This window comes from Chionomys nivalis, chromosome 5 (assembly GCF_950005125.1).
Source record: "Chionomys nivalis chromosome 5, mChiNiv1.1, whole genome shotgun sequence".
In the NCBI taxonomy this organism is placed as follows: domain Eukaryota; kingdom Metazoa; phylum Chordata; class Mammalia; order Rodentia; family Cricetidae; genus Chionomys; species Chionomys nivalis.
Genome location: NC_080090.1, coordinates 79,855,089 through 79,877,119, shown reverse-complemented (window position 1 = coordinate 79,877,119; position 22,031 = coordinate 79,855,089). Strand labels below are relative to the sequence as shown.

Below are 22,031 nucleotides of genomic sequence, written 5' to 3'. Positions count from 1 at the left end.
TCTTAGCTTTGGTCTTTGATCACTTATAGAAGTTTGCCAAAACACACGGAACTCATCCTTCTGATCATTATTTCTTGTAACAGTAGGCATGGGGCTTCCTAATTGTCCTGACGAGGCACGTTCTCTGCAGTAACTGGAAATGACTGAACCATGTTTGCCATGGGGGCTTGTGAGCCCCCCCCCCTCGCGTTTCCCGTCTGTATCAGGTTGCCTTGTCTATCTCTTGTAGTCCTGCATTCATTCGTTCAGTGTCTGCCTTTTACACATCTTCTACATAAACCTGAAGGCTGAGTCCTCCTATTCCTGTTATTTCTAGAAGATGCATTATTATTATTTCTGAAAATCCGTTGTCTACAATTCCTTTTCATATGACCCATTTTGCCACAGTTAAAACATTTGGTATTCTGGTGTCTTCTTTTGCCATTGGAAATTGCTTCTTCTACCCATGCTTCAGCGCCATAATCAAATGTATCAACATTCAGTGTATGCAAGACCCATTCTTCCAAGGGCACTGATCTGAGCTTTAAAGGCCCCAAGATCCTTTTGCATTCCACATTTGCATTTTCATAAGCCAAAGACTCAATCATTATACGTCTTGCTTCTGGGTCAGATATTCCTATTTGTACAGCTTTAATTAGTCTTTGTAAAAAGTCACTAAAGGGTTCTCTCTGACCCTGTTTAACTCTGACAAATGATTCCATTCTCTGTCCTGGGTCTTGCACCCTGTCCCAAGCCCTTAAGGCTGCTGTAGTACATATGGAGAGTGTGTTTTCGTCAAAATTAGCTTGTTCCTGAGGGTCAGAAAAAAGCCCTTCACCTAGAATTTAATCTAGGGAAATCTCAATTCCCTTCGCTCTTTCCTGCTGTTCTAAAAGTCTAGCCTCTTGCCTGAATAAGCATTTCCAGTTCAATTATGGTCCACTCTCAAGGACTGCAAGAACTCAGTTGGAGTCAATCAAAGGGCGTAATCCTGTTTGTTCCGGCCCATGATTTTAGCATCTCTCTAACAAAGGATGCATGCATCCCAAAAGTCATAACAGCCTGTTTAATTTCTTTGAGATCATTCATACGGACAGGCTCCCATATATCTTCATTGATGACCCTAGGGTTTCTGGAACCAATCACTTTTTCTGTTGTTATTACTGGAAAGGCAGGTAGAGCTGTAGGTAGAGCTTTGTGGGAATTATCTCAGAGCGATTTACCCACAGATGGAGTTAAAATTTGCCTTTCTATCCTTTGCTCCTCTTCATCAGAATTTAGAAATTCCTCAATTATTTCAATACTATTCACCATTGCCTTCTGCAATGTCTGAATCTCCTATCCAGAATTATGTTCCAAAGCCTTCATTGAGGATTCTAAAGTATGAAGTTTTTCCATTAGAGATAACATCTCATCTTTGGACATAATTTTTATGGTATAAACCGTGCCTTCTTGTATTGACAGTCTTTCCACCAATCTGTCATAAGCTTTAGACAAAATCCGATTGTCACATTCAGCAGTTTTGATTCTCTCAGTTAATGTTTCAGTTCCTACAGAAAGGGACTGAAGCTTATGATCCAAATCAGCTGTTCCCTCTTCCATAATAATGAATTTCTCCTTGATATCAGCCTGTACCTTTTCTAAATTCTGCTCAGTTTATCGAGTCATGTTAAACAAAGATCTAATCTCTTCCTGGAGGACTTCAAACTGATTCTTGAGAAGATTGTTGTCTTTCTCAATTGTTTTTAAGCGTTCAACCTCTGCCTTAAGAATCCTAGATTCGTCTCATAAAGACTTTATCATATTTCTATTATCAAACCATATAGTACCAAGGAAAACTAGGAATCCCAGAAAGATCCAGGAATCCCAGAAAGATCCATAGATGTGGGGTGACAGATACCTCTTGTAAAATCTCCCACATGGTACAATCAAAAAGGCTGTTAAAGTCTTGAATGGTAACGTTTTCAGACATTTTCAATCAAATCTGTATTTTTATTTATAAAGGAAAATTTTTACCTGTAATGACCGTTTCCTACCAATGGTGGCGAAGTGAGTCCATGTGGCCAAGAAGTCAGAGCCTGTCCAGGAAATTGGGGCAGAGCCAAGGCCGGACATAGCCACCTGCGGGGAGGGGTCACAGAGCAGTCACGTGCGCGGAGTGGCGTTGTGTACTGATCACGCTGTTTACTGCTAGGTGCTGGGGGGGGGGGGTGAATACAGAGGCGCTTGCACCACTGTCTAGCAAGCACCAGGAAAAATCGAGTCGCTACAGATGTTCAGTGACTTAGAAGCTCAGCTACTTCTGCCGCTGTAGTCGGCAGAGAGGCAGGGACGGGTTAATGTGCTCCAGCCCAGTAAGTCTGGCGGGCAGGGCGGGGCCCGCAGGATATGGCATATGGGGGCCGAGCAGGGTCGCCAATCTTCTGAGCTGCAACTGGCCCGGGCCGAGTCACCCATGAACATGCAGCTGGACGGGAGTGGGGGAAGGAAAAGCGAGCTGAGAGCACGCTGTGAAAGCTAGCGGGCTAAGCTTGCTTGAGCCCAGTCGGGCTTCCTGAGCTCCAGTAGCAAAGGCTGGGAAAGATCGAGCTTGCGCCCCCGGGCAGGGGCGGGGGCAAAAAAGCCCGATGTTGGTGCGCCAAGTGTATTCGGTGTAATAATCAGGCTAGCTTAATATGAAACAGCAAATTTTAATGATGGAGTAGCTTACAACACCAGGGATCCAGATTTATACGTAAACATTAGCCCGCCAGATTTATACATAAACATTAGCCCGAGGCGAACACGCCCCCCATTGGACTGGGCTTCCACTACAGTGCAATAATAAGGAGAACATTTTAGGAATCCTCAGATATCCTTCTTATAGCTTTAAAGTAATGAGCTCAAGGCCAGTCACCCTGTACCAGATTATTCTCAAGGAAAACCTCAACAGTGTGTCTTTTAACCTGTGACTATCTTAAGATGTGTATCTTGAAGGCAAGGACTTTTTAAGTCAAAATTCAAAGATGGGCTATTTTGAACACCAGTAATAACTATGGTGGGTTGAAATGTACCAAATATTTACAAGCCGTGACAATATTAAAAATAACCTCATGTTGTCATCCCTTTAGAGACCTCTGGGGCAGTGGCTCACTACTCTGCAAATAAAAGAGCAGATTTGGAACTTTTTCTGCTGTGTGAGTGTGTGTGTGTGTGTGTGTGTGTCTAAGTTGCATGTTGGTATAGTGCTAAATAGTAAAGCTCTTCATACATAACAAATAAAACAGGAATATTCCATAAAATAGTAATCATACAACCCCTGTTGAGAAGTGGCCCTGCCAGTGGTTCTGATAGGTGATGGAACATCAGCTGGACACTTGGGGAGGGAGCTGAAATGAGTGGACAGGCCAGCCACACAAAAGGCGTGTCTTAGCGTTATCGTAATTAGACATCACATGTCTACCAATGTGCACTATAAAAATGCACCTCACCACCAGGGCTTATGCTTGCCAGAGAAAAAAACCAGTTAGCCAGAAACGGAATCTAAGACGCCACATGAAATGCCAGATTCCAGGAAATGAGCTGAAATAGCATGTTCTAAGACATAGCTGACGCAAAGGAAAGTAGGGGAAATAGCCCTCCAGGAGGCTAGAGACATGACAACCACAACCAACACTGTCTTTTGTGATTCTGACCCATGAAATAAAATACGGATATGGTCTGTATGATGTAAAAGATTGAAGAATAATTGTAAATATGTAGATGCCACAATTTTTAGTTGTGTTAAAAAGAAATCTTTGATCTAGAAAGGTGGTTCAGCAGGTAAAAGCACTTCATGCTTTTATGGAGGGTTCTGGTTCGGATCCCCACAACATCATGGTGGCTTCCAACAGTTTGTAACTCCAGTTCCCAGGGATCTGACACCTTCTTGTGACTTCTACAGGCACCAGGCATGCACTGGTGCCTATGCACACAGAGAAACACTCATGCACATAAGATAAACTAAATCTGTAAAAACAAATATTTGTTAAAAACACATAGCTAGGACTGACAAGACAGCTCAGCAGGGAAAGGCGCTTGCTGCCAAGTCTGAGGATCTGAGTTCTGTTCCAAGACCTATATGGTAGAAGGACAGAACCAGCTCCCACAGATGGCTTTCGATTCCCACACACTTACTATGGCATGCACGTGCATACAAACAAGTCAGCCAATCAGCAGAAACATCTTAAATTTTAGAGCATCTAATAAATGCCTAGCACAGTGCTGCTCTGAAGACGTTGTTCCTCAGAGTGGACTCCTTAGACCCCGCACTGCTGTCACCTAAGCACTTGTCACAGGTGCAGGAGTTCGGGCCCCAACACTCCAGAACCACCGAAGAACCAGAGCCTACATTTTTGTGACATTATAAACCACCTGGAGTTTTAAACATATACATATTTAGAGTTGAAATCCCAAGGTCCAAATCAGGAGCAGAAGGAGAGAGAACACGAGCAAGGAACTCAGGACCGCGAGGGGTGCATCCACACACTGAGACAATGGGGATGTTCTATCGGGAACTCACCAAGGCCAGCTGGCCGGAGTCTGAAAAAGCATGGGATAAAACCGGACTCGCTGAACATATCAGACAATGAGGACTGCTGAGAAGTCAAAAACAGTGGCACTGGGTTTTGATCCTACTGCACGTACTGGCTTTGTGGGAGCCTAGGCAGTTTGGATGCTTACCTTACTAGACCTGGAACGAGGTGGGAGGTCCTTGGACTTCCCACAGGGCAGGGAACCCTGACTGCTCTTTGGGCTGATGAGGGAGGGGGACTTGATTGGGGGAGGGGGAGGGAAATGGGAGGCGGTGGCGGGGAGGAGGCAGAAATCTTAAGAAAGAAAGAAAGAAAGAAAGAAAGAAAGAAAGAAAGAAAGAAAGAAAGAAAAGAAAAGAAAAGAAAAGAAAAGAAAAGAAAAGAAAGAGAAAGAAAGAAAGCAAAAGGGAGCCCAAGTGCCACCAATCTGAAAGCAAGCAGCCACTGAATTGGTCTTTGTTCAAATAAACTCTTTAAGCTTTAAAAAAAAAAAAGGAAAAGAATTGAAAGCACTCTCTAAAACACTTAGGACTTGTGGGGGATGTGGTAGGGTAATAAAATTGGCAAATCTTGGTAGTTCTTAAAATTATGTGATAGTTACCATGTGGATTTATGACTGATACTAAATCAGACGTGCTGGCATCAGAAACTGCGACTGTCCGTGTGTATCTATTTCTAGTTATTACTTGATAAGTATTGAGGTTTTTTTAAATACGACTGTGCCTCCATTTCTCCTTTTTCTAATTTGTCATGTTAGCGAATGACAATCAAGAGCTTTGAAAGTATATTTCTTTTGTAAGTATTTCTTATAAAATCACACTGTCCTTTTAAATTATTAGGGAGACCTATTTTAAATCACTAACTGAATTTGTTGTCATTTTTTCTCTCCAGGCACACTTGAGAAGGCCTCATAAGAGCTTCGATGGTACCCTGTTTGATGATGATGATGATGACATTGAACGAGCAAGCAAGTGAGTCAGCTCTGGGTTGTCCTGTCTGGCGGTGCAGATCACTGGCAGGTGGCTCTGGGATGTCCTATCTAATTGCATGGCTCACTGGCAGGAGGTTAGGTACTACTAAACTTCGGGTTTGCTCCCTCACAGTGATCATCAGCAAACCGAAATGGTGCTCCTTGCAGCACTGTGAAGGGCGGGGCTTGGGAGAGGGGCAGGCAAGACAGACATGAAAGGTCTTATCCTTGGGAAGCAGAGTTTTTTTACGGAGCTGTCCAAAGAGTGAAAAGGATGACACAGGAGCAGAAGTTCTCACCCCACACTGAAAGGGACAGTGATAACAGTCATTTTGAAACAAACCGGGCTAAGGGAGGGCCTAAGGTGAAGGTGACATCACAGGAGAGAAAAGTGGAACTGTGTTATGTAATACGAAATAGGGAAATTAGATAAACTTCAGTTTTTAGCAATCTTAGTAATAAATTGGGCATTCTCCACATGAAATAAATGTGCTTTTATAAGAGTATTTATCCTTGTCTAAGACAAATAAGAAAAGGAAAACCATAGAAAATATGAAAAGTTAACTTGGAGTGTTGCAAACTTTCCAAGTGTTCAATCTAATGCTTCTAGTCAATTCTCAAATTCCATAGGGGAGACCAATGAATAGTCTGGCTTCGGGTTAATGAGCCATGGCTTTGTATTTACTTCTTCTTAATGCATATACCCAAGTTTTTTCAGTATTTGAAACAGATACATGCATAACTGTGGACAGATTGGCCATGGACTAATTATAATTTTTATTTCTGTTCTTTGTCCTTCCCTGTCCTCAAACCTCTCCTCACCTCTTTCCTTTTCATTTCCATTTTTATTTCCTCTTCTTTCCCCTTTTCTTTTAATTATTGAAAAAAAAATTTCCGCCTCCTCCCAGCCTCCCATTTCTCTTCCCCTCCCCCCACTCCTCTCCCCCTCCCCCCACTCCTCTCCCCCTCTCTCTCCAGTCCAAAGAGCAGTCAGGGTTCCCTGCCCTGTGGAAAGTCCAAGGTCCTCCCCCCTCCATCCAGGTCTAGGAAGGTGAGCATCCAAACTGGCTAGGCTCCCACAAAGCCAGAACATGAAGTAGGATCAAAACCCAGTGCCATTGTCCTTGGCTTCTCATCAGCCCTCATTGTCCACCGTGTTGAGATTCTGGTTTTATCTCATGCTTTTTCAGTCCCAGTTCAGCTGGCCTTGGTGAGCTCCCAATAGATCAGCCCCACTGTCTCAGTGGCTGGCTGCACCCCTCGCGGTCCTGACTTCCTTGCTCATGTTCTCCCTCCTCCTGCTCCTCATTTGGACCTTGGGAGCTCATTCCAGTGCTCCAATGTGGGTCTCTGTCTCTATCTCCATCCTTCACCAGATGAAGGTTCTATGGTGATATGCAAAATATTCATCAGTATGGCTATAGGATAGGGCCATTTCAGGTTCCCTATCCTCAATTGCCCAAGGAACTAACTGGGGACATCGCCCTGGGCACCTGGGAGCCCCTCTAGGTTCAAGTCTCTTGCCAACCCTAAAATGGCTCCCTTAATTAAGATATATACTTCCCTGCTCCCATATCCACCCTTCCTTTATCCCAACCATCCCTTTTATCCAAGTTCTCCCCATCCTCCCCTTCTCACTTTTCTCTCCCCATCTCCCCTTACCCCCATCTCACCCCACCCCTCAGATCCCAATTTTTTGCCCAGCAATCTTGTCTACTTCCCATATCCAGGAGGATAACTATATGTTTTTCTTTGGGTTCACCTTCTTATTTAGCTTCTTTAGGATCACAAATTATAGACTCAATGTCCTTTATTTATGGCTAGAAACCAATTATGAGTGAGTACATCCCATGTTCATCTTTTTGGGTCTGGGTTACCTCACTCAGGATAGTGTTTTCTATTTCCATCCATTTGCATGCAAAATTCAAGATGTCATTGTTTTTTGTCGCTGAGTAGTACTCTAAAATCAAAAACACCAATGATAGCCTTTGCTGGAGAGGTTGTGGAGGAAGGGGTACCCTCATCCATTGCTGGTGGGAATGCAAACTTGTGCAACCACTTTGGAAAGCAGTGTGGCGGTTTCTCAGGAAATTCGAGATCAACCTACCCTAGGACCCAGCAATACCACTCTTGGGAATATACCCAAGAGATGCCCTATCATATTACGAAAGCATTTGTTCAACTCTGTTCATAGCAGCATTATTTGTAATAGCCAGAACCTGGAAACAACCTAGATGCCCTTCAATGGAGGAATGGATGGAGACAGTGTGGAATATATACATTAGAGTTTTTCCCCTTTCTACTACTTCTCCCTTCTCTCCTTTCTTTCCTATTTTCCCTCTGTAATCCACACTAGCCTCACTCACTCTTGCAATCCTCCTGCCTCAGCCTCTAGATTGCTGGGATTAAAAACTTGGACCTCTCCCTCCCCTTCAGTTCTGACTTTGTTGTTGTTCTGCTGAAATACTGCATGGAGGGCGAGCTGTTAGGACTCAGCCTGGTGTGGGTTGTAGGTAAAGGCTGACCGCCGCCCCTGTGTCTCCTTCCAGGGTGTCTTCTGAGGACGGCGAGGAAACATCTGCTTATTTCTATGAGAGCGACGACTCCATTGGAGCTCAAGTGAAGGCACCTTATTCAGGTGAGATGGACTTGCTAGGAGAGATCTTGGACACGCTGAGCACGCACAGCTCCGATCAAGGCAAGCTGGCAGCTGCAAAGAGCCTGGACTTCTTCAGATCCATGGATGACATCGATTGCAAACCTACGGTTAGTTGAGTTTAACTTACAGCGTTAAATGAAAACACTCTTGCCTGTGCTGTGGTCGCAAGACCTTAGTTTATGGAAGCATTGAACCTGGTAGGAAGGTACACCAACTTCAAACTATGGTGAAAATTCCATCCTTATGAATTATTTCAGCTGCTAATATTGCCACAGTATTCGCTGCCCTGTGTTCGCCCACTGTTCTGTGGGGCTACTAGCCGATGCTCTTTTCCAGCCAGATTCTCACCTAACTCTAGTTATCCGTGTGAAGACTTCATGTGAAATATTTTTACTTTAAAAACTTTCTGGAGATTTAAAGAAAACCTGTAAAGGATATGACTGTTAAGATCCCCTCCCCCCCCTTTTTCTTGCTTTAAGAGTGAACAGAACAAAAGTACTGAATTTAGTGCTTTTAAAAACCATGAGGTAGAAGTGCATGAGCAGGACCCCATTCTGACTGCAGAGAGCCTTGAGTGTGCATTCTGTGCAGTCTGAATGTGACAGGTGGCAGCTTAAACACGTAGAAACCAGTGTTTCATGGCCCACCCACTCCCCTGTATGCTTGTTCATGGAGCTGGAAAGATTCTCTGAATCCAGATCAGAAGGCGGTCAATGCTCCCCTCTGGGCCGTGCTCACACTCCTGACTGAATCCTAGGAGCCTTACTTTCAAAGCAGAAATCATGTTACTGAAGAATCGCTGTAATTTATTAAAAGTGTTCTGAAGTTGTTATTTTCCTTTTCAGAACAAGTCCAATGCTCCCAGTGAGAATGACCTGGCCCTACTGTGTGCTTCTGGTGATCAAGGAGAGTGGAACCTCGGGCAGGACGACAGCGCCCTCCATGGCAAGCACCTCCCTCCCTCCCCCAGGAAGAGAGTTTCCTCCAGTGGGTTCACAGAGTCTCTGTTTATCCTGAAAGAGGAGAACAGTGAGAAACCCTGCTGTGCGGACAGTCTGTGTGACCCCGCTGTGGTGGAAAGGCCAGCTTCTACTCCAGGCTTGGGTTTCCAGCTAGCTTCCCCCGAGGCGTCTCAAATGGGTGAAGGAGAAGCAGAGGTGAAGGAAACACTAAGTCAGGCCTCAGAGAGTCTGCTGCTGCCCAGCGTCGGGACCCGCCAGTCCACTTTCGTTCCCTGGGAGAAAGCGGGAAAAGAGCCTGAGGAGCCTTCAGAAGGCGGTGGACTGCTCCAAGAAGTAGTGTCATTGTGCCACATGTCATGTGACTTCCAACAAGGTTTAAACATTTCAGAAGGAAATAGAAGTGAAGACCAAACTTAAGGTACCAGTAAAGGGTCAGTCATTTGCCGCTTGCCTCTTGGCTTCTCCGGAGACATGTGGAATTAGTTCCCTGTGATGCGTACAGTAAACAGAATCACTCATAGGAATGAAAACTCTTACTACTGTTTAATTGTTTTCCTTTGGAATGTTTCCCCATCTGTTCATCTCATGGAGCGTCAAATGAGTTCTACTGTGCTGTTAAATCAGGTACTAATTTGTATATAGCCTGAAAGTGTGTTTTGGACATAAGCTTTCCCAGTATTTGGTGCTTAATGCCATTCATTTTATTTAAACTAAGTGTGCATATGTAATCCATACATAGAACCAGTAGTTACTGTACTAATTTGGTTGAGCATGAACTGATCAAGATGTCAAAACCGATAAAAAGGATATAGCCTGAAACTGTTAAAACTTTTAACCCACTAATTGCCTTAATCTTCCAGTTATGTTAAACATACAGATCACGTGTGCAGATCTTGAAAGAGCAGTTATCTTGTCTTTCAGAGCAATAATGCCTTTTTCTATCATAGAATTAAGCTCACCATTTTTTTCAAGTTTAAATGCTCTCCAGTGGAACTAACTTGCTTTTATAAAGACACTGCAGCCATGTTTTCCGAACAATGTAAATGTGTATTTTACCTTCCACTCAGTGAAACCCATGAAGTGCTAAGTTACAATGTGAAGTTGAAGTCTCTGTTTACAGAGAAGCCCCTCAGACAGTGCCCAGTCTCTGTGTGCCGTGTTGACTGTGGTCCGCCTCAAGAAAGCCAGGTGCACTGCAGAGTCCAGATAAGCCGTTGTCCCGGTTCTCACATCTGCTTCCCCATGAAGATGCCCATAGCCTTATCTGTGTTGGCTTTTTTAAATGATTAACTTTATATTTAAAATGTTGTAGATTTATAGAAAACTGCAGAGGTGGTACTAAGTTCCCATCTACCCTGGACCCGGGCTCTGCTGTTGTTAGCATCTTAGGTTAGTGTGCCACATTGCCGCAGTGTTGGTGTTCTACATGGTAGAGCTCTGGCTGTTCCCTGACGCCCCCTTTCTGTCCCATACCCCCTCAGAGTTCGAGATTACATTATCGTGTCTGCTGGGGCTCCTCTTCTTGCTGACGCTTCACTTTTTTTTGGTTTTGATGACCTTGAAAATGTGAGAAATATTGGTCAGATGTATTGCCCAGTGGCCAGCTCCTAGAATGCGTCTGCTATTTTTCTCATTATTACACTAGGATTGTAGTTGGAAGGAGAGGCTCAGAGAAGTAAAGTGCCATTTCCATAGTGTCTTACAGAGTGTGTGCTGCAAGCCTGTTCCATGCAGTGCTGACTTTGAACACCTGCTGGGTTTCTGCACTGTAACACCCCCCGCACACCTTCTGCTCTGTTGTAGGCAGGCAGGAGGGGAGGGAGGGCGGGCACAAAGGAATTATTTAGGGCAGAAGAGTTGCCTTCCTCACGGTTACTGCTTACCTTTGGAGCACATCTGAAAACATACACAGATCTCTCACACCAGACTGATGATGTGGGGTAGCTTGTTTGTACCCTCCCTGCCTGTGTTCTGTACATCCCCAAACACGATGGTTGCTTTTCAAAATTTGTCTGTTTTTAGATTTAAAAAAAAAAAAAAAAACCGTTGCAAAACCACTTAACCTCAACAAGGCCATACTCTAAAGTATTTACTTAAAGAATATAATTTCAACTAAAATTTTAGGAGATTTGTTTAACATTGTGCATATTTATACAGGTCATCTAAAAAAAAAGGAACTGTATTCCAAAATATATGTGGATAGTTTTCCTTGTGGTAATTGTTCACTCATCTGTGGCGAGATGAGCTTGTCCTTATGAGATAGGCTCTGCATAGAGAGTGTGTGTACTCCTCAGTTTACACGGTCATGCGGCTCAAGGTTGTCAGATTTTGGCTGTGTATGTCCTTCATTAATCCCGGTTTACGGAAATAAACAAGAGAGGCACCCACATTGTCACAAGGGCTGTTTTTAGTAAGAAGAGGAGGAGTTAGAGCGGTGATTTTACTCCTGGGCAAGCATTCCTACATAATCCCTGAACAGAATGCACAGCCTTTAACATGAATTGTGAATGAGGTCTCTTTTTCTGCTTCAGAATGCGTTGTCTAAAGGATGACAGAGAACACTGGCTTCCGGTCCATGTCCTTGATAAACCCATGGCCACAGATTCCCGATTCTCTGCTTTGAGTCAGCCCGTGAGATGGTCCGCTATAACACTAGGCTATTTGAAAACATTTAGACACTCGCAAATAGCGACTTAAGACCCTTTAAAGCGATCTGTGCCTTACTGTAGCAATCAAAGCAGTGACTCATGTCAAAAAGAAGAAACAAAATCGTACACATTGTTCTTTAAAAGTCCACATGTTGGTGCTTCACACCATTAGAACCTCAAGGGTTTGATGTCAGCTTTTAACCACAGCTCCCCAGTGTTCTTCATGGTGGGCGCATTAACAAGTAAGGGGCAATAGACTGAGTTCTGAGAAAAGCAAAAGTAGTGTTTTCTGCTGGGCAATGTTGGCGCACGCCTTTAATCCTGTCACTTGGGAGGCCGAGGCAGGTGAATCTCTGAGTTTGGGGCCAGCCTTGTCTACAGAGTGAGTTCCAGAACAGGCTCCAAATCTACACAGAGAAACTCTGTCTCAAAAAACTACCCCCCCCAAAAAAAAGAAAAAAAAAAGCAGTATATTTTGCTTTACCCAAAGCAAACCAAGTATTTTAAGTTCCCTGCTATTCAAAGTCAACCTTTCTGCCTGCGCTCTCATTTTAAATGCTGAGCACCAACCAACTGGAGCTCCCCAATAGACTTTTCAAGGCTGCTTTTCGTTTCCAAGAGACTTGGATAACTCACTGCACCGGCTTCAGCGTCTTGTGTTTTATGTGCCTCTAAACCAAGCCACAAGTTGTCCTTAGTGTTACTTAGGCTTTGTGCCCACAGTAGTTCAGGGGGCTAAAGGTAGAAGGAGAAACTTAGGAGCTGCAGCTGGTTAAAGTGCAGATGCTCTGAATGGCATACATTGGTGATTACCTAATTTAGCTTATCTTACACAGATTGTGGCATGATTATTTTTCAGATTCAAAATTAATAGCTCCTTCATTGAGAAAATATTTACTGACTTTTTGTGCCAGTCAGGAGGAAGGTATACTGTCTAAGGATATCAGGGTATGGGAAGAAACAATTACCCTGGGCAATCAATGAAAAGGGAAAGGAACTGCAGATGTTAAAATAATAATAATAGTGACTTTAATAATAATAATAATAGACTAGAGTGAGGTGTACTTCCTTAGATGGTCCTAGCTCAAGGGCTGACGCCCAGGACGCCTTCAGGAACAGCTGCTCTATTTAAAGTGTGCTCTAAGTACAGAGTCAATAACTTTTCTGGTAGCTGCATGAGTTACTGGAACGCTGCTAAGATCCCACTTTTAAAGGACAGATTTGGAGACACTGCAAGGCCATCCACATGACATGGTGTCCCTTTGCAGGGTGGGTGGTCACTGCCCCAGTTCAGCAATAACTTAGGATATGTATAGACTGGGACCCAGTCATGTTGATGGGAGTCCAGTTTTTACATTAAAAAGAGAAACCTTGGTAACAGCATTTTCTAGAAACAGCCCTGTTCATTTTAGTGAAGCCATAAGTGACAGTGTGGTTGGGATCCTATGCTGCTGTCTAATGGTGTGACCCAGGAATACCCACCAAGTGGTTGGTAAGCAAAGGGAAGACCCGGTCAGCCGCAGATGGCTGTGAGCTTGCTTGGAATCAACAGCCATTCAACCCCCCTCAGAGTTCCAGGACAGGTTCATTGCTTTCGTGAGTAAATTTTCTCATGAGAACTCCACTCTTTGGTGTCAGCAATTCTTGAATCTGAGACAATATTTGAAAATCAGGCATGTAAAATGAACCCCTAAATGTAGCCACTCCCCAAGCATGTAGGTAGTCGTTTTTAGAAACCCAGTTCCCCGTGAGCATCTTTCCCAGGTCCAGCCCAGAGTCCCGTCACTGTCTGTTTCTTAAAGCTTCAAGGACTAGAAAGGCTTTTCTGCAGCCAGTTGGTGTTATGATTTAATTAAGAAATAGGGAATTGTGTATAGTGAGGCAGAAACATTTTATTTTGAAATATAGGATTTTGTGCAATATTTTTCTTGCATAATTTAGTTCATATAAATATGCACACCTGCTTTCCTGGCAGGTGCCTTAAGGTCAAATCTTTCAGTATTTGCCTAAAACTGTATGTAGCAATGTTCCGTGTGATTTCAGAAAAAAATTACTTTTTCTATTGTTAGCTGAAGTGTTTTTGTTTATTTGAAATAATTGTGGGGATTGTATTGTTGTGTCATAACTAACTTCCTCAGCCACAATAAACATGCAATAAGGAAATCATGTACCTTTGATTAGTATTGACAGTAATGTTAATTTAACAGAACTGTTGTGGTACAAAGTGCTGATTCTCTGGGTACACATTTAACTCCGCTTTGCACCTCATGAATCTAAACGGTATATTTATGTGATAACCACGTATGTAGATTCTGATATCCTTCGTGATGAGTCTTTGTTGAGGCTTATAAAGGGCATTGCCAATACTTTTTGACTGTAAATTAATTTTTTTGTATGATGTACAGTTTGTTTAGCCTGAGAGCTTCTATAGATTTCTACTTTTATTATACTTGAATGAGGCAGAAAGCACTGTGGGAAATTTGTAACTCTGGATGCAATATGCAGATATACCAAAAATAAAGCAAGGTACCGAACAGCAACACTGACGGAATGCTTTAGAATCCCGGAGTCAGTGATTCTCGAGATGCATTGTATTTAATGAAGTAATTGAAGATGTGCACTCTTCTATCCACACGGTATAGTCACAGATGATTACCTCTCTGATGTGTCAAAGCTGTTAAGTCCTTTATAACTTCTCTTTCAGTCCTTAGATGAGGATCATCCATGATCCCACCTCTGAGTACATGATGTTTAAGACAGAACAAATCAACTACATTGTGCGTATTGGATGCATTGCCTGTGGTAAATCACTATGTTTTAGAGAGAGTAGCTTCCATAGATAATTTTGAGAACTCTTTAATAATCATATACCAAAAATTAAAAGCTTAAAATCAGTTATAACTTAACTGTGCCTAAAACAACAAATACATGAAACCTTTGGACGTGAAGGCCGCACACATGGAGGATTCCGAATTGAGTGTTTCCAAAGTTTGTGTTTAATGCTTTAGCTGAAGAGTTGTTGGCTCAACATGTAACCAATATGGAAAAACAAAACACTGAGCATTGAGGTATACTTCATTGCTCTTTTGTCCTTGAGGCTACAGGAGATCATCTCTAAACTTGACTATTATTGGGAAGATGTTCTGTATAAAAGTATTGCTTTGGGAATTTTTTTAAATATGCAAAATTAAATGTCGAATGAACTCTGCATTGCCATAAAGTACCCAACAATGTAGCTGAAAATAAAATTGGTCACAATCAAACATTGTGTGGTGCTGATAACTCTTCTACTTGCTAGGCGTTCTCCATACTGTTACAGGAGAGTGGCTTTGCGGACCCAGCCATCTCCATCTCCAATCTTTAAGTGCTGCAATGTAAATCCTTGTGATTGTCCTGTGCGAGTGGTACCTGTTCTGACTGAACCATTTGTTAGTTCTTGTTGCAGCAGGATGACTGATGTAATAACTTGGATGGATGAGATGAATGGTTACTTTAGCTCATGGGTTCAGGAATCTCAGTATGTAGTCCCCAGCTTTGTGGGATCTTGATCTGTGATAAGGCAGAAGGTCGTGATGGTGGGAGAAGAATGGTGGGGGCTGGTCACCCCGGGGCAAAGAGCACAGCATAGTAGTAGTAGTAGGAAGGGACCAGTGCAGGATGTAACCCCAAAGGATGCACCTCCACTTTGCATAGTTTCTCTGTTTCCCAATAATTTATTCAAACTTTGAATGGAGAGGATTATATAAGAGTGGTTAAGACAGATGATTGGTGGAAATGCTCTCACAGGCACACTTTATATGCCTTGCAAACCTGGGCCTTTCTCACCAGGTTAGCAATCAGGAGGATCTTTGCAGGCTTTAAAGGCCCTCGGGCCACCATGTCCTCAGGGCAGGGAGGCCTGAGTTTTGTTGACTGGCACAAGTTCAAGATCCAAGGACAGAGATGAGATAGAAACACACAAGTGCAGAGCTCCGGGAACCAGAAGATGAACTTCTCATCCGAGAGCTGTGATGTGTCTGCCGACAGAGCAGAGGTGGAATTTGTGGGAATATAAGCATATATCCCTTTAGGCTCAGAATTTCTAGGAACAATATGCAGAACTTCTCTTGTTTCAACAAGAAAAGCAAAGTTCTGGGAGGAAAGGGACATAACTTGCAAGCCTGGAGCTCTTCCAGCTGTTAGAGACTTTGATGCTAACCCTGGCTACTTTGACAAGATGAGTCTCAGTACTTAATTGTGTCTTCACATGGAAGATGGCCATGCAGTCTATATAGGTCTTCGCTGTCATTGTATAAAAATGGAAGTCCTCTAGAAATATTTTATAATGGGCTTGAGAAGGTCAAAGCCAAGTGATAACATGAATTACAGGCTACTAAATGTGTGTGCATGAAGCATAAGGCATTGGTAACATAAAAACACTATAGTATATCATGCAAGGCAAAATTAGAACTTCTCAGTTTTACCATTGATTTGGGCTTATTCATCCTGAAGCTTTATTTCTCTACTTAGTACAGGAGTGCCTGTTCTTATAATTATTTAATATTTACTAGAACCATATGTGTTTGGCTATTGATATGTGATTTGGGGCATTAAAAATATTCCTGAGTATCCATTTAAGTTCAAATTCCTGGTCATTTGGAATATCCAAGTATAAAATACAACTGTAAAATCATAGATTTTAAGAACTCAGTAACTCCCAAACCTTTCCCAACAGTATTATTAGGAGACATTAAAATAAAACAACGTACATATGACTCTGCAATTTCTGAAGTAGAGGCTATAGGTGGTGTCCTATAGTGATGTCGTGATTAAGGCACAAATGCATCAACAACATCCTTGAAGTGCTATAGCACTAAGTAACCAAGCTGGGGTGTGAACCCCACTGTGTGGTTTCAGCCCTGTGATGGTCAGCGCTGTCAATTTGCAAAATATAGATTCTCTTGGGAGAGGGTTCTTTGGGTATATCATGATTACAGATGGGAAGACCCCCCCCCCACGTGTGCTAAGGGGTGGAGCACCATTCCTTAGAAGGTCTTGGGCTGCATGCAAGTCAAGAAAGCCAAATGAGCATTAATCTGCATGCATTCATTGCTGTTTTTCTTCTCACTCTGGACATTATGTGACCAGATCACTTATGTTCCTGCTGCCAAGAGTTCCCTGCTGTGACAGTGCTGTGAGCTGAAACAAGCCACAGGAAACAAAATCTCATTGCAGTGTTAGATAGAAGACAGGATCCTGTTTCTGGGACCTTCCTGCACAGCTTCCTTCCTGTCTCAACACTCCCTCTTCAGTGTTGGACAACCCTTTCATGACAGAAACTATGCACATTTTAAATAATGAATTTCCACATATCTATTTGAAAACAGTATTGTGTGGCTTCCTGGTGCTTTTCCTTTTCTCAACTCCCCGGCCCAGTGACTAATTCTACCTTAATCTGGTGTGTGTGTGTGTGTGTGCGTGCGTGCGTGCGTGCGTGCGAGAGAGAGAGAGAGAGAGAGAGAGAGAGAGAGAGAGAGAGAGAGAGGAGAGAGAGAGAGCGCTTTTACCCTTTCCCCAAAAGCTTGGTTTTACTTGCATGTGTTGAAGAATGGAAGAGGGAGCCCTTCCTAGAATATGTGGGATACCTGCTGGAGCAAGTTTACGGACATCATTTTGAAGAAGAGCAAAAGTCTGATTTGTAAGTTGCATAATACGGAGCTGGTTATTGCCGTGTACAGCTGTCAAGAACATTTGAGCATTCCTTTCAGAATACCCACAGATGTTATCTATCACGTGATTTTTGTGTGTGTGTGTGTGTGTTCAGGCAACAGCTCTCACAAGCCTCTACTCTTCTGATTTGTTATTTTATAGTCATATTTCCTTTAACTATGGAGAGTGTTTCTTATCTATGGTAGTGTGAAGTATCACCATTTAAACATTGTGATTTTCAATTATGTTTAATAACTAGTTTTTAGTTTTAGGGCTTTTGAAATATTTGAAATGTTAACTTTGAAATATTTAAATACAGTAATAGTATTCACTTTATATTGCAGCCCTTCCCCCCAAACACAATACTTGAAATATATTTAAATAAAAGACAAGTTAAGCTTCCTGAGACTTGGTAAATATCCAAATTGTATGCAACCATTAAGCAATTCCCAGCATTGGAAACAGATGTTATAGCTGTCCTTTCTCTGCAAGCTTCCCTGAGAAGCTCTGTGCTTGTTAACAGACCGTCAGAAAAGCGTTTCAAATTCCAAGCCAATGACAACTGAAACTTGAAATTGTTGTGTTTTTAAAATCCTTACTAAAAAATATTCAGAAGCTATTGTTTAAGAAACAACAACAAAAAACTCTATTAAGATTGATGACCTTATACATACTGCAAAGACTCATTCACGAAAGCTGGACGCTGGGCATGGGTGCATGGGGATTGTTTGTAGTTGTCCATCGTGAATTTTTTGGCATATGAAATGAGCCAGGACTCTGGATGCTTTGGTCAGAATATTCTGGAAGGGTTTAAGTTTGCCCGGGACTACTGATTTGTTCTCACTCTCCTTTAGCTTTTTAAGAATGTCACATAATTTTTTTCTTTTGGGCTTTATTGAGACAGGTTCTCAAACTTCTGATCCTCCTGCCTCAGCCTCCTGAATGCTGGGCTTACAGGTATGCATCGCCACCCCAGGCTCACTCGACTTTTAGTAACGCTACTAGGTGTGCAGTAGTTTCTCATTTTGAATTTGTGCTGCTGCTGCCCCAGGATATCTTGCGGGCAGATCACTGGCTTAGGAAGCAGGCTTTGTACCCAGGTAAGGAGGACTACTTTGCTTCTCCAGTAGCATGCAGAGTCCTCTCTACAGCACTGGTTCTCATCCTTCCTAATGCTGCAACCCTTTAATTCAGTTCATCACATTGTGGTGACCCCCCAACCATAACATTAGTTTTGTTGCTATTTCATAATTGTATTTTGCTACATATTGTAGTGTAAATATCTGTTATGCATGTTATCTGATATGCAGCCCTTGTGAAAAGATCATTCACCCTCAAAAGAATCTCCCTATCTAGGTTGAGAACCTCCGTTCTTCGGGCTTGGCAGAAAATGTCTTGGTTTGCCTTGAAGGCCTAATGGTCTTCTCTTATTCTTGATAATGATGATTTGAATTCTTTTTTTCTGGTTTCTTGGTCAATCCATGTGGCTAGGGTTTCTCAATGCTTTTAATTTTTGAATCATCTAGTTGGACACCAGTGTTATTTCTGTATGTTCCTGACTTAAGGGCCTTACCATCAGGTTATGGAGAGTAGCCAATAGCCTTAGAAATAACCTGTAATTTCTGAAAGGATCTAGAGGACCCCCTTGTCCAATGACTCAACATGATGTAACCCATTTTTGGCACTGGAGGTTTTACTTGGAGTTATTAGATGTTTAGTTTGGGCATTGTCTCTTCCATTATATGGTGACTCCATTTAATTTCCTTGTGTATGTATATTCTAGAAAGCTATGGTAGTGAGCTTTCAAGTGACTATTCAAAAGAGCTACAGTGTTAGCCCTCCCTCTCCATATTCTCTCCAGTTTCACACCCACCAGCTCTCCATTTAATCCTGTTCTGGTTTCCCTTTTATCTCTATAACTCTATGCTCTTCCTTTCCCTTCTTTGGAAGATCCCCCTCTTTGTGCCTGGTTTCTTACTAGGTCCCTAACCTTTGTAGTTATTCTAGTTGAAGTCCAAAATCAAAAGCGTAAAAGTTAGCATGTTTTTTTCTTATTTGTGGATATGCATCCTTTTATTTTAAGAATGCTGTTAGACCTAGTTTGTAGACATTCTTTATAGTCTTCATCTGTTGAGAAGTCTTTGCAACAACACATGGTGAATATTTGAATATTGTCCACTGTTTTTACCATATTGGTTGAGAAGATTTCCTCTATTTTATTTTATTTATTTATTTATTTATTTTTGGTTTTTCAAGACAGGGTTTCTCTGTGGTTTTGGAGCCTGTCCTGGAACTAGCTCTGTAGACCAGGCTGGTCTCGAACTCACAGAGATCCGCCTGCCTCTGCCTCCCGGGTGCTGGGATTAAAGGCATGCGCCACCACCGCCCAGCCGATTTCCTCTATTTTAATTCGTTAATATTAATTATCTGTCTAAGACTTTGGTGCTGACATCCACGAGAGATGTCTCTGCCACTTTTATCAGTGCATGCGCAGTTTCAATATCAGTATTAGCATAGGAACCGTAGAATGTGTTGGGGTTTTATTTTTCCTCCCTAGTTTCTGAAACATGTTGAGTGGAATTATTTGTGTTTCATCAGTGAATGTTTGGTTTGGCTCAGCAGTCGTAGCAGCAAAACCATCTAAGGGAAGAGTTGTGTGATTTGAAAGAAAATGGTCCCATAGGAGTGGCATTATTAGGAGGTGTGCCTTTGTTGGAGAAAGTGTGTCACTGGGAACAGGCTTTGAGGTCTCAGATGCTCAAGCCACACTCTGTGTGGCAGTCTCTGCCTGCTGCTCCTGCTGTAGAACTCTCAGCTTCCTCTCCTGCACTGTATCTGCCTGCATGCCACTATGCTTCCCACCATGAAGATAATGAACTGAACCTCTGAACTGTAAGCCAGCCCCAATGAAATGTTTCCTTAATAAGAGTTGCTGTGGGTTTGTGAAACAGAAGTTTTAGACATATACATTGTATAAACAGTAGCATATTTATGTCAGAATGACTGTGACTCCCTTCCATAACCACTAAGTAAATATCTTAAAAAAAAAAAAAAAAGAGTTGCTGTGGTCATGGTGTCTCTTCACAAGCAATAAAACTATAAAACAAGTTGTGAGAAAAATGATTAAAAACTATTAATTTAGTTTCCTTAGTAGACATTCAGCTCGTTAGATCATCTGATTTTCAGTGAACTTTGGTTACCTGTACCTCTCAAGAAATGTGTCTACTTTTAAAATGATTTGCATCAGACTACTAAAAATATACACTCAGTATTCTTTTAGTGCCTATAGAAACTGTGATAGTCTTTCTTCTATTTTTCAATCTCTTTTGTACATTTATTTATTGTTTATATGTGTGCATGGGTGTACCAGTGAGTACGGGTCAGATGACAGCTTGCGGATAAAAACTGTGTGCCTTCTGTGTGCTTGGCTGTGTATAAGTCTGTACTTGTATTTTCGAAGTATCCCTCTTACCTTATAGAAAGTCTCGGAGCTCAAGAGATTGCTACTTGCTCCTTTTCCAGAGGTTTATCAATGTATCTTTGATAGCTTTCCCTTTGCTTATTTTAGGTTTAATAGTGGATTTTTTTCTCTTAAACTAGAGCTTGGCACATTGACATTTGGCGCTGCTTCTTTTATTAACTGATAATGTACTAGTTTTTAGCTTACATCTGAAGCCGGGCGATGGTGGCGCACGCCTTTAATCCCAGCACTCGGGAGGCAGAGGCAGGCGGATCTCTGTGAGTTCGAGACCAGCCTGGTCTACAGAGCTAGTTCCAGGACAGGCTCCAAAGCCACAGAGAAACCCTGTCTCGAAAAACCAAAAAAAAAAAAAAAAAACACACACACAAAAAAAACTTACATCTGGTTCACAAATGTGTAAGCTTCTTATTATTTGAAGATTATTCCAAATATCTTTGTTACTGAATTTTTAATGAATCTCATTATATAAGATAAAGTAGCATACCTCATCTAAGCACTTTTATGTATAGTGGCTGTCTCATAGTGGATGCTTTGTAGGCAGAAAACATGTATTCTTCTGTGGTCTATAAGTCTTGCGAACAGTGATGTTTAATTTTGTTTCTTTATTAATTGGTCTTGCTGTGTTGCCCAGGCTGTTCTTGAACTCCTTGGCTTAAGCAATCTTCTCTCCAGCCTCATCCTTGTGAACAGCTGGGGATACTGACACACAACACTACATCCAGCTTCAAATATCTTATAGTCTGTGGTGTCTGTGTGTGTGTCTTATTTGGTCTATTTGTTATTGAAAGAAATGTTGAAATATCCAGGTGAAACTTATAGACTGTTTAATATCTCCTCTGAGTTCTGTCAGTTTTTGCTTTGTGAATCACCAAGCTGTTAGTAAATCCCTTATACCTGGGATTTTATGTCATCTTGACAAATTGCCCTGTTTGATATCACCAAAAAAATTCCTCTGAATATGTAGGTTAAAATTCTTTCTTCTGAAAAGTTATTTTATATGTAATAATCACAGCTAACACTTGCTGTTAGTTTGCTTCTTGTCAGAACAATGTATAACATTCTGACCTTTTATGTTCAAGTTATTTAGTCTT

The 22,031-nt window shown here is 42.1% G+C and overlaps 1 protein-coding gene across 2 annotated transcripts in view; it reads left to right on the top strand.

Moving 5' to 3' along the window:
- The window catches only part of Dennd1b (DENN domain containing 1B), a 231,217-nt gene extending 216,189 nt beyond the window's left edge, over positions 1 to 15,028 (top strand). For both annotated transcript variants that reach the window (XM_057769835.1, XM_057769834.1), the window contains 3 exons: positions 5,424 to 5,503; positions 8,052 to 8,268; positions 9,007 to 15,028. In XM_057769835.1, coding sequence (XP_057625818.1) covers positions 5,424 to 5,503; positions 8,052 to 8,268; positions 9,007 to 9,540 — 831 coding nt within the window. In that variant the 3' untranslated portion in view covers positions 9,541 to 15,028. The remainder of the gene's footprint in view (positions 1 to 5,423; positions 5,504 to 8,051; positions 8,269 to 9,006) is intronic.
- The last annotated feature ends 7,003 nt before the right edge of the window (positions 15,029 to 22,031 follow it).